We start from the raw sequence: 12773 nt of genomic DNA, 5'->3' as shown, positions 1-12773 counted from the left end.
TGTTTATTTGCAAGTTCTAGAAGGAAATCGCCGCCAGTGAGCTTCCCCACTGTCTGCAATTTGGGGGGCGTGTCATAAACAGATAGCTAAGGGTTAATGTCTCTTTCACCTGAAGCACCTGACCAGAGGACCAATCAGGAAACCGGATTTTTTCAACTCTGGGTGGAGGGAAGTTTGTGTCTGAGTCTTTGTCTGTCTGCCTGCTTTCTCTGAGCTTTGGAGAAGTAGTTTCTACTTTCTAGTCTTCTGTTTCTAAGTGTAAGGACAAAGAGATCAGATAGTAAGTTATATGGTTTCTTTTCTTTGGTATTTGCATGAATATAAGTGCTGAAGTGCTTTGATTTGTATTCTTTTTGAATAAGGCTGTTTATTCAATATTCTTTTAAGCAACTGACCCTGTATTTCGTCACCTTAATACAGAGAGACCATTTGTATGTATTTTTCCTTTCTTTTTTTATATAAAGCTTTCTTTTAAGACCTGTTGGAGTTTTTCTTTACTTCAGGGAAATTGAGTCTGTACTCACCAGGGAATTGGTGGGAGGAAGAAATCAGGGGAGATCTGTGTGTGTTGGATTTGTTAGCCTGATTTTGCATTCCCTCTGGGTGAAGAGGAAAGTGCTTTTTGTTTCCAGGACTGGGAACGGAGAGGGGGAGTCACTCTGTTTGGATTCACAGAGCTTGTGTCTGTGTATCTCTCCAGGAGCACCTGGAGGGGGGAAGGGAAAAAGGATTATTTCCCTTTGTTGTGAGACTCAAGGGATTTGGGTCTTGGGGTCCCCAGGGAAGGTTTTTCAGGGGGACCAGAGTGCCCCAAAACACTCTAATTTTTTGGGTGGTGGCAGCAAGTACCAGGTCCAAGCTGGTAACTAAGCTTGAAGGTTTTCATGCTAACCCCCATATTTTGGACGCTAAGGTCCAAATCTGGGACTAAGGTTATGATAATCACTACAAAAGTTTTTTTTCTTCTGCTGAGAATAGCTCATCTTAATTAATTAGCCTCTTAGAGTTGGTTGGGCAACTCCCACCTTTTCATGTTCTCTGTATGTATATATATATCTCCTCACTATATGTTCCATTCTATGCATCCGATGAAGTGGGCTGTAGCCCATGAAAGCTTATGCTCAAATAAATGTGTTAGTCTCTAAGGTGCCACAAGTACGCCTGTTCTTTCTGCGGATACAGACTAACATGGCTGCTACTCTGAAACATGCCAATTTAGTGACTGTTTGGAAATTTGAATTGAAATTGAAACATTAATACACACTTTAAAAGCATATACAGTGTATGATAAAATACATAGATCTGAAAAAGTATAATAGATTTCAAAAGTATGAACATAGACTAGCTTCCTTATACAGCTGTTTTTTATGACAATGTCAGTGCATTCATTTCAGTGATGTTGGCCAACGTAATAATTTCAAATTATGATTTGTAAGCAAAGTCTAAATGAGCTCTCCCTGACAGGGAGCTGGAGGCTGAGGGGGAAGGCTTCAGGACCAGATTGAATTTACATTCACACCTAATCTACCTAGGTATCCAGCAAACAGAGCTGTGTTGCCCAAGTGATAGATTTTGGCTGGGGTTGGGTTACAAATCACTTGAATGCAGGGGGCGTGGGGTGGGAAATGAAATGTTCTTATTGTATGAGTAAAGGTCAGTAAAACTGTACTTAGCCTGTGCTGATTGACCTCTATCATATCCCCCCTTAGTCATCTCTTTTCTAAGCTTAAAATTCCCAGTCATTTTAATTTCTCCTCCTGTTTCATACCCCTAATCATTTCAGTTGCCCATCTCTGTACCTTTTCCATTTCCAATATCTCTCTTTTGGGATGGGGTGACGAGATCTGCACAGTATTCAAGGTGTACACATACCATGGATTTATATAGAGGCACTATGATACTTTCTGTCTTATTATCTATCCCTTTCTTAATGATTCTCAACATTCTGTTTGCTCTTTTGGCTGCCGCTGCACATTGAGTGGATGTTTTCAGAGAACTATCCACAATGACTCCCAAGATCTCTTTCTTGAGTGGTAACAGCTAATTCAGACTCCTTCATTTTGTATGTATAGTTGAGATTGTTTTCCAATGTGCATTACTTTGCATTTATCAACATAGAATTTCATCTGCCATTTTGTTGCCCAGTCTTCCAGTTTTGAGAGATCCCTTTGTAACTCTTCACAGTCTGCCTGAGACTTAACTATCTTGAATAGTTTTGTATCAGAGGGGTAGCCGTGTTAGTTTGGCATGCATCCGACAAAGTGGGTATTCACCCACAAAAGCTCATGCTCCAAAACGTCTGTTAGTCTATAAGGTGCCACAGGATTCTTTGTTGCTTGAATAGTTTTGTATCATCCGAAAATGTTGTCACTTCACTGTTTATCCATTTTTCCAGATCATTTATGAATATGTTGAACAGTAATGGTCCCAGTACCAACCCCTCAAGGATACCACTATTTATCTCTCTCCATTCTGAAAACTGATAATTTATTCCTACCCTTTGTTTCCCATATTTTAACCAGTTATTGATCCATGAGAGGACTTCCCTCTTATCCCATGATGGCTTACTTTTCAAAAGTCAATTTAAATTAAAAACATTTTTTTTAAAAAAATTATACATGCTTTAGAAATCCAGACCTGTTATGTGTAACTTGCGTTATCCTTATGTTAAATTTGCATTATCCTAACAAAACATTTACTTTATTCATATCTCTTATATATATCTCATTGGCCCTGACACCCCCCTGTAAATTCAAACACCCCCCCTAATTTTAATTCCTGGGGAAACTACTGCCCGCCACCCAGGGCTTCAGCCACAGGCCATGGGACTTGGGCTTCAGTTTTGGCCCCAGGCCTCAGCAAGTCTAAGCCAGCCCCGGTGACCCCATTAAAACAGGGTTAAAACCCACTTTGAGGTCCTGAGCCATGTTCCCTGTAAGCTGCGCGCTTGGATGTTCCCGCAGGAGAGATTCAAGCGCCGCTCAGCTGATTAGCAGAGCAGACACAGCCGGCAGCATGTGTTCAGGTGCCCCTCCCCTCACGTTGCTCCATCCTGCAGCTGCTCCCAGGACCCTCCTGCTGGCTGTGCAGAGCGGGGGTGAAGTGCTAGGGTGGGCGAGGGAGGAAGGTGCTGTTGTCAGGTGCCCCCCTCCCCCCACCTCCTCCCACCCCTTTACTCCATCTCCACAGAGCAAGGCAGAGGGGACCGCCTGGCTCAGGAGGACTTGGAGCTGAAAGTGAGTGGCTGAAGGCCTTTCTTAAAGAGACAGTGCACTGTTTCTGAGATTTGCCCAGTAGCCAGCTCACACAATCTCTGTCTCTCTCTCTCTCTCTCTCTCCTCCCCACCCTCGCCCATGTACCCCATCTCTGCAGAGCAGGGGAGGGGAGACAACAGGGTTCGGGACAGAGCAGGAGAGCTTTCAGTGAGTGTCTTAAAGAGACAGCACACAGCTTTCCCCAGCAGCCAACACACACACTGTCTCTGTGTCGCACACACTGATACCAGTCAGCTCTGTGTTCTTGGGGAACCAGGGCGCTGTATCCAGCCTGTCTGACTCATGAAAGACACCCCCACTCCAGCCTCTGCTTGAACTAAACCGAGCAGAGAAAAGACTTGCAGAGAGCAGTGAAGGGCAGTGGGAGACACACCTAGACATCTCCTGACAAGGGTGACAAGATTAAGGCAACTCCTCTAGCCTCATCTGCATTGAAGACGGGACAGGGAGGCATCTCCAAGAGCATACAGAATGGAGAACAGAGATTCCAAGGCAAGAACTGCACTAAACTCTGGGACCAGAAAGGCAGAGAAGCACTGCATCATGGGGGATCTCTGCTCCAGATATTAATGAACTTACGCCTGCACACACCCAGCTCAGCAGTTATCAGACCAATTCTAGTAATAAATCCTAGATTGATATCCAAGATACTGAAGCAGCCTAATTGCATTGTGAGCTCCCTGAAAGAAACATCACCCATAGCCAAGAGGGATCCGCTCCTATGGTCTAGCCTAAAGAAAACCTTTGAAGCATCAGTTTACCCATAAATGAATCTAGTGTTCTCCCTTGAACAATTGTTGTTTCTCTACAAAAAAAAACCCCTACCCATGCTCCAGTAAGTGTTCTGATGCCTGCAGGGCCGGCTCCAGGCACCAGCATTCCAAGCTGGTGCATGGGTTGGCAATCTGCAAGGGTTGGAAGTCCCTGTTGTTTTGCCCCCAAGCAGCGCACCGAATTGCCGCCGCAGACGGCGGGGGTAGTCCGTGTGCCCTTAGGGGGGTAGGCACGTTTCCGCCGTGAGGGCAATTCGGCGGCAGCTTCTATGTTTAGCTGTCCAGGGCGGCTTCAGCTAAATATAGAAGCTGCCGCCAAATTGCTGCCGCCACAGAAACGCGCCTGCCACCCTAAGGGCACACAGACTTCCCGCAGCGGCAATTCGGCATGCTCCTTGGGGCAGCGAAAACTATAGAGCCCTCCCTGGATGCCTGGATCCAAACTCCACATCAGTTCCACAGGGATTTCATCTTCTCCTGACTGTTCGTGCTGGGGGCTCTGCCAGTCTCCAGCACTCCAGACCCTGAGCTACCACTATCACCTGGGAACCCTGACCAGTTCAAGCTTCATGGAAGTGGTGAGATCCCTCTCTCTCTCTCTCTCTCTCTCTCTGTTTTCTTTTCTACCTCAGGTATAACTTTCTAACCCTGACTTGCTTGATCAGGTATCATTTTCTAAATATGACTTTTGTAACCTTTAGTAATGTAACTGCTATGTTTGGTTAGGCACTCCTTGTGTAGTTATCACTATGATTCAATAAATAACTTGTATGGTTAAGGTGGTTGCTTTTCTCTCTCTCTCTCTCTGAACTTTACTCTTTTGTGTTTTTAGTTTCCCCATTTACTCTGCAGCAACACTTCTCTTATCTAAGGTAAAGATCCCTGTAGCGCCCAAAAATACTGTGGGGTTTGCTCATCAAGTGCGTTACTGCCAGTACAATAGTAACAAGAAAGTGGGGATAGGGACGTGCTGAACCTGTGACATACGAGAGTGGCAGCTTGGAAGTGCTGCTCGACACGGACTACTGAGTCCAGGGACATATAAGGGGTCAGCTTGAAAATGCCGATTGACCCGGTCCGCTCAGACTTGCTCTGTTAGAGAAAGAGAGTGCGTGTGTGTGTGTGTGAGTGTGTGTGTCTGTGTGTGTGTGTGTTCATCCAGTTCTGGGGCTGGAGGAACCCAGCCCTGGGGAACCTAGGTCCTGCAGAGTAGCTCCACTGGGAGGGGACTTGCAGAAGGGAGAAGTAGAGCTTCATATGAAAATACACGTGACACAAGCAGTACATTGATAGAATTACAGACCCCCCCTCATGAAAAGTAACCCTAATAAATAAGCATACCCCAAAGTTATGGGCAAATCTAGTAACAACACACACTGTCTCTGTGTCTCACACACAAGCACACATTCATCTCTTTCACACTCACTTCCCAACACATACTTGTATTATCAGTGTTACTTCTTGGTACTTCCTGCAATGCACATATATTCTCTGTAATTTTATTCTTTCCAAGTGTTATTTTAGTGTTTTGACTGGTCTATAAATTTCATAATTTTTATTTCTCTTACACTTAAAAGTAATTCTTTGAGTAGTGAGTTCTAAAATGACTAACCTGTCCTGGCTGACATAATTATCCCTAAGGTAACTTTTTAACAGAGGTGGCTCTAGACATTTCGCCACCCCAAGCACAGCGGCATGCGGAGGGTCTGCTGGTCCCGCAGCTTTGGTGGACCTTCCGCAGGCGTGCCTGCGGAGGGTCCACTGGTCCTGCAGCTCCACCAAAGCCGCAGGCATCCCTGCAGGAAGTCCACCAGAGCCACGGGACCAGGGGACCCTCCACAGGCATGCCGCCAAAGGTGGCCTGCCTACCGCCCTCCCGGCGACCAGCAGAGCGCCCCCCACGGCATGCCGCCCCAAGCACGTGCTTGGCATGCTGGGGCCTGGAACCACCCTTGCTTTTAAAATATGTGTATAATATCTAGATTTGTTTGCTTCTACTGGTGGGGCACATAGAAACATACCTCAGTGCACATAATAAAATTTATTCTACACAAGGATGGAAAAAATTAGAGAGAACATTGGTCTCGACCCAGAGTTTGAGAACCGCTGTTCTAGAACAACTATACCAAGTGTTTCATTGATACCGGGCAGCTCTAGGAATGCAATCCAGCATCATGTTTGCTGCTTCTTTCACCCAAGCTCTGGGCTGCTCAAACATTTCAGAGATATTTGTCCCATGATCCCAAATTCCTTTCCTGCTAGCAGGCTGCTGTGAAGCTCTGTCATATAGAACAGACTCTGCCACCTTAAATTCTTTATTCCCAGCCAGATATTATGGGTTTGATTCACCTTTCACCCTGACTTTACCCCAGTGTAACTGGGATCATTTAAATGGAGTCACTCCTGATTTACCAGGTACATGAGAGGATACTTGAGCCCTGTGTTTTCAGTTGGTTCATTTTGTTATAAATCTGTGAAAAGATCTAAGCATTAGTAAGTGCTTATGGCATGTTTCACAAACAGGACGGTGCTTTAGAGAGCCACAGGCCACACATATGTTGATGTTGCTTCCTTTAACCCACCATTGAAATGCAGCCACCTCTGGGATGAAAAGAAACAGATGCTACATAACTGTGTAGGATGGGAAGTGAAGAATAATGTACAGCTCATTGAAACTGCATGGGAAAGATCTACTAGATAGGCAAGGTATAATCATCCAAGGTGGAATTTGGCTGGCGGGCAGGGTTACTAAAACCCTCTCTCTTGAGTGATGGGATATTTAACCCCAGAAGTGGTTAGCACCTAGCTTTTCTGTCCTATCTTAAGGAGGGCAGGCCAGATCCTCCACTAATGTGAATCTGTATAGCTTGATGAAGGTGACTGACTCACATGCAAAAATTAAATGACTTGCCCTGTGTCACACGAGGAATTTGACACCAGAAATCATGATTCAATGCCTGACTGTGCCACAGAGACCAGCACCTCAGCCACAAGACCTTTATGGGGTCCTCTGCCCTGCTCAGTAGCAAAAGTGCTGCAAAGTCATCATAAAGGTTTTGGCAGAAACAGAAGAAAAAGCTAGCTCATCAGTACAGCCGATCCCTGCCGGGTTCACCTTTCACCTGCAGAGCACGGAGGAGCTCTCTTTTCCTGCCATTAGCTAATTTTCAACCCAGGAAGGCAGTCGGTTGAGGTAAGGTGAGTTCACAATGTGAACTATCACCTAAGTAATACAGCCTGGAATGAATCATTAACAAGTCATGTAATGTTGAATTGTCAAATGGTGGTAGGGTGTGGGAGGTGTAGAGAGGGAGAGAAAGCACCAGGCTAATAAAAAGGAATGTTATTGTGACCTTTCCACAAAGGCAGAGTTCTGACTGTGCAGTTTATCTGATCAGACTCAAAACTGATCCTGCAAAGAGTAAGAAAATGTGTCATGGCAGGTGGAGATCAAAGACCATTTGCTGTGTGTGCTTGCACTGTGTATTCTGCAGCTCGCTAGGGCTATATTCTGTGAAAAGACATCTGGGGTAGGGTTTTCAAAACTACAGTTAGGCACCCACCTCCTATGGGGAGCTGGGCACAACGTATCCCTATTAGGGTATGGCTACACTTACAGTTTTGCAGCGCTGGTAGTTACAGCTGTGTTAGTACAGCTGTGTAGGGCCAGTGCTGCAGTGTGGCCACACTGACAGCTACCAGCGCTGCAGTGTGGCCACATTTACAGCACTTGCAGCGCTGTTGGGAGTGGTGCATTGTGGGCAGCTATCCCACAGAGCACCTCGTCCCATTTTGGCGCTGTGGCTTGTGGGAAGGGGAAGGAAGTGTGCGGGTCTTTCCGCTTCCTGTTCCAACGCCCCGTGGTGCTTTGCTACACATTCCGAGCAGTTTGGCGGCATTGTGATTCTGCAGCGCGATTTCTGCGGTTTTTGTTATAAATGGAGCCTGAGCTGCTGACGACCTTGCTGACGAATGTTGCCAGCACATCACGCATGGCAGTGGAGCTATTCCTTCAGCTGCAAAGTGAGAGTGAGAGTGACAGTGAGGAGTCAGACGATGATATTGAATCGCCTGACGGTGAAGACACTAAATTGCTTGTGGCAGCAACAGACGTGCTCAGCACCGTGGAACGGCGCCTTTGGGCTCGGGAAACCAGCACTCAGTGGTGGGATCACATCGTCCTGCAATCCTGGGATGACGAGCAGTGGCTGCAGAACTTTCGGATGAGAAAAGCCACTTTCATGGCACTGTGTGCTGAGCTCGCCCCTACCCTGCAGCGCAGGGACACGAGATTGAGAGCTGCCCTGCCAGTGGAGAAGCGGGTGGCTATTGCAATCTGGAAGCTGGCAACTCCAGACTGCTTCCGATCAGTAGCGAACCAGTTTGGAGTGGGAAAGTCTACCATTGGAATGGTGCTGATGCAAGTTTGCACAGCCATTAATCGCACCCTGCTAAAAAGAACTGTGACTCTTGGGAACGTGCAGGACATTGTGGATGGCTTTGCAGAAATGGGTTTCCCTAACTGTGGAGGGGCAATAGATGGGACGCATATTCCTATTCTGTCACCACTCCACCTGGCATCAGAGTACGTTAATTGCAAGGGGTATTTCTCCTTGGTTCTGCAAGGGCTTGTGGATCACCGTGGGAGTTTCACTGACATTTACTCAGGATGGCCTGGAAAGGTGCATGATGCACGCGTCTTTAGGAACAGTTCCCTGTTCAGGAGGCTGAGGGCCGGGACTTTTTTCCCAGACCGCAAGATCACAGTAGGGGACGTCGAAATGCCCACTGTGATCCTTGGAGACCCCGCTTACCCCTTAATGCCATGGCTCATGAAACCATATACAGGGAAGCTTGACAGGAGCAAGGACCGGTTCAACTACAGGCTGAGCCGGTGCAGAATGACTGTGGAGTGTGCTTTTGGCCGTTTGAAAGCCCGCTGGAGGTGTCTTTATGGGAAACTAGATTTGGGGGAAAGCAGCATCTCAGCTGTTATATCCGCGTGCTGTACCCTCCATAATATTTGTGAAGGGAAGGGTGAAAGATTCAGTGAGGAATGGACCTCCGAGGTTCGACGCCTAGAGGATGAGTTTGCTCAGCCAGAGAGCAGGGCTAATAGGGAGGCCCAGGAAAGGGCTTCAAGGATTAGGGATGCTTTAAGGGAGCAATTTGATGCTGAGAGCCAACAGTAATGTTTGATGCATTTGATGTGCTTTGCTGTACCTTGGGGTACAATATTTACCACTTCCAGCAATAATATAACGTAGTGAAAAAGAAAAAAAATCCTTTATTCAACATACAGTACATAAAAGGCAAGAGGGTTGGGGTGGTGGACTGTACATTCACAGGTTTGAATATGTCCTATTTTGATCACTATTCAATGTCTGCTGCTCTTCAGGATTACTATGCTGCAGGGTAATGGGGGTGGAGTGAACAGGGTAAGAATTATAGTTCTCAGGGCTGGTAGGTGATCGTACAGGTGTTGGGGGCAGCTGGAGGTAATAAGAACCTGGCTGCTGGAGAAAGTTGTTTTGTGGAAATACTGGGGAACAAGAAAGAGGGCTTTGGGAGGGCTGTGGGTTACAACGGTACATATTTGTCTGCATGGCTACGAGAGACTCGAAAGACTCAGTTTGGCGAGCCAGGAGGCTTATCATCTGCTTTGTGGTTTTTTTGGCAGACAATTCCTTTCTCCTGCTTTCTGTTTGCCTCCATTCATGTACACTCTGTCTCCATTCATACATCTTCTCTCTCCTTTCCTGTGTCTTCCTACTTTCTCTGTTGTAGTGACTCATAACTGATTTGATCAATTCCTCTTTTGATTTTCTGGGATTTCGTCTCAAGTTCTGCAATCTACGTGAGGCCGGTGATCCGGCTGCATTAGTCAAGGTCACTAGAAAAAAGAGAGATAGAACCATGTAATACACAGAGGCTACATTGTTTATTATCACACAGTGAAGGACTTTTTAGACTTTTGGTAGCATCCTTCTCACATACCTCACATTACACAGAGAGGGCAGGGAAGCTAAGTCATGGCGAGCAATGGGGTGAGTGTTTTTTCCCCCAATTTCCCCTTGGGAGTGGGAATTGACCAATAGGTCACTGGGGTTTATCTGCAATGGGTACAGGAGGTAGCTGGTGTCCTGAACAGGGGACAGTAGTGAACAGGAAGGTGGTGAGCTGCTTGTGGGGGGGGGAGGTTTGGGCTTTGGTCCGCGTTCACGCTGTCCTGCTGGTGATGGGGGGGGAAGCACCGCGGACCTGGATGCCTGCTTGGAGGAGGGTGCATAACACCAGAGCGCACCGCATGGCTGGCTAGGTGCTGGGAGGGGGGGAGTTTAACAACAGAGCGCAATGGGCTGGGGAAATGCGAACCTGGCGCCCTGCACTCAAGTATCCCTAAATTCTCAACAGGGTTTCCTACTGCCAGATATATCACTGCTGCGTGTTACTTGGGAAGAGAGGGAGGGTCTTCTACAGCAATGTGGATACCGCCCTGGCTCCTATGCAGCTTGCCTGTGTGCAGCCATGGTCCCCCCACCCCTCGCTGCACAGTGGATCGGACGAGTTAGCCTGACCGGGACAAGGACCACGGTGGCTCTCCCGATCAACTTGAGAAAGCAAATAGCAAACGCTCTGGCTGCAACTTTTCAAGAGATTACCGAGGCAGATTACAGAGACGTGATAGAGCAAATCAATGGGCTATTCCACATTTAGGCATGCATGCAGGCAGCCATAACCAAAACCCTCCTCTCCCAAAACATAAAAATCTACTTACCCCGAGCACGATCCTCATTTTCTTCCTCACCATCAACTTCCTGCTGCTGCGACTGGCTAGCCTCCTCCTGGCTTGAGAAGAGCTCCTGGCTGCATGTGTACTGGGACTCCGGGGTGTCTCCCTCCACGCCAGTAGCCTCACTGTCGCCGTCCTCTAAAACCTCCCCCACTTCTCCCTGCTCTGAACTCTCCATCGTGCTCCTAGGATTGGCAGTGGGGTCACAGCCAAGTATGGCATCCAGCTCCTGGTAAAAACGGCAGGTCATGGGGGCAGCTCCTGAGCGGCGATTTCCCTCACGAGCTTTGCAGTAAGCACTCCTCAGCTCTTTTATTTTGACCCTGCACTGCAACGCGTCCCGTTCATGGCCCCTTCTCATCAAGGACTGCGATATCTGCCCATAGGTATCATAATTTCTCCTTCTGGAGCGCAGCTGTGCTTGCACAGCCTCCTCTCCCCAGACACTTATGAGGTCCTGCAGCTCTGCATTGGTCCATACTGGGGCTCGTTTGGTGCGTGGAGGCATGGTCGCTGAGTGATTGATTGATTAATTGCACTCCACACCTGGCTGAGCAAACAGAAAGGGGATTTTTAAAATTCCCGGGGCATTTAAAGGAGGGGTCAGGTGAGCCCAGGGCAGTGGAGTTTGCATGATTACCAGAGAGGCTTCTAAGGTATGCTGGGATACCTACTTATGCCACGGAGGTCAATAAAAACGCTGGTGGGTGTCTACACTTGCTGACCAGCGCTGGATCACCAGCGCTGGATCCTCTACACCCGAGGCTCGACTGGGTGTACAGCCAGCGCTGCAACCAGGGAGTTGCAGCGCTGGCCGTGCTGTGCAAGTGTGTACACATCCTAAGTTGCAGCGCTGTAACCCCCTCACCAGCGCTGCAACTCTGTAGTGTAGCCAAGGCCTTAGACTCTAAATGCAAATCCCACCCTGATTTCTATGCTGCCTTACTCTGTAGTGCTGCGTGGAACTGTAATCACTGCAGAGATGTGTGAGACCCCCAAAACATGTCCACTAATCATAAAGTTCTCCTTGTCTGGCCCACAGCAGGGTAGCCATCGCTCCTAGCTAATAAACCAAAAGGCCTATTTCAGTGACTGCTCTAAAAGTGCTAGGATCCTGGGCGCATGGCAGGGAGCCTGGGAGCCCGGAGAGTCCAGGCTTGTCTTGAGCTGGGACTTCTAGGCTCCTGGCTCTGTGACAGCCTGCAAGGCCGGGCAGTGGGCAGGAAACTAGTCAAGTTTTCCTTGGAACCTGCCTGGTTTCTGTCAGAAGATATGACAGGTTTCTGTCAGAAGATATGACAAAGTTGACACGCTCCCACCAAATGTTTCCTTTCTGACAAATCAGCATTTCTTAATAGCAAACTGTTCCACTGGAAAATTTCTGACCAGCTTTAGGCCTGAGAGCTTTAGGAGGTGGGTTTGAAAGTGCACTAAAGATGTGAGGGGGCAGGGTGTCTTTTGGAGAAGGGGAAAGGGCTAACTTCCCAACTGGCAAGTGCACACTCTGCCATGAGCGACTCACGCACAGCCCTCCCTGTATCAGCCAGTGCACCACATTTGCCAAGAGGATAAGCTGTTGTATCATGTCTAACACCTTGTCTACACTACAGAGTTTTATCAACAAACGTTATGTCGATGGCCAAAAAGCGCTATAATCACATCGCTATTGCTTGTTCACACTACACGCCCCTGTCAGCAGAACGCGTCCACACTTGGTGCTTTAGCATCGACAGGTATCAGAGGGGTAGCCCTGTTAGTCTGGTTCTGTAAAAGCAGCAAAGAGTCCTGTGGCACCTTATAGACTAACAGATGTATTGGAGCATGAGCTTCATGCATCTGACGAAATGGGTATTCACCCACGAAAGCTCATGCTCCGATAAGTCTTTTAGTCTATAAGGTGCCAGAGGACTCTTTGCTGCTCTAGCATTGAC

General features: G+C 47.7%; 1 protein-coding gene across 1 annotated transcript; it reads right to left on the bottom strand.

The window, feature by feature from the left end:
- Nucleotides 1-9316: 9316 nt before the first annotated feature.
- LOC127038342 (zinc finger and SCAN domain-containing protein 29-like) lies at nt 9317-11276 on the bottom strand. Its single transcript, XM_050930930.1, has 2 exons — nt 10828-11276; nt 9317-9942 (listed from the first exon to the last, which is right to left on the bottom strand). Exons 1-2 carry the CDS (start codon nt 11201-11203, stop codon nt 9392-9394), a joined length of 927 nt encoding a protein of 308 aa, XP_050786887.1. The 5' UTR covers nt 11204-11276; the 3' UTR covers nt 9317-9391.
- Nucleotides 11277-12773: the final 1497 nt, after the last annotated feature.

Source organism: Gopherus flavomarginatus, chromosome 1 (genome assembly GCF_025201925.1).
Source record: "Gopherus flavomarginatus isolate rGopFla2 chromosome 1, rGopFla2.mat.asm, whole genome shotgun sequence".
Classification (NCBI taxonomy): Eukaryota; Metazoa; Chordata; order Testudines; family Testudinidae; genus Gopherus; species Gopherus flavomarginatus.
This window is presented reverse-complemented; position numbering and strand designations above follow the sequence as displayed.

Bases quoted from the DNA above. Each gene is read 5' to 3' on its own strand.
- LOC127038342 (XM_050930930.1), bottom strand. From the start codon at position 11,203: ATGAGAAGGGGCCATGAACGGGACGCGTTGCAGTGCAGGGTCAAAATA. The intron at 9,943-10,827 runs GTAAGTAGATTT...TCTTTTTTCTAG, and splicing joins AAATGAGGATCGTGCTCGGG to TGACCTTGACTAATGCAGCC.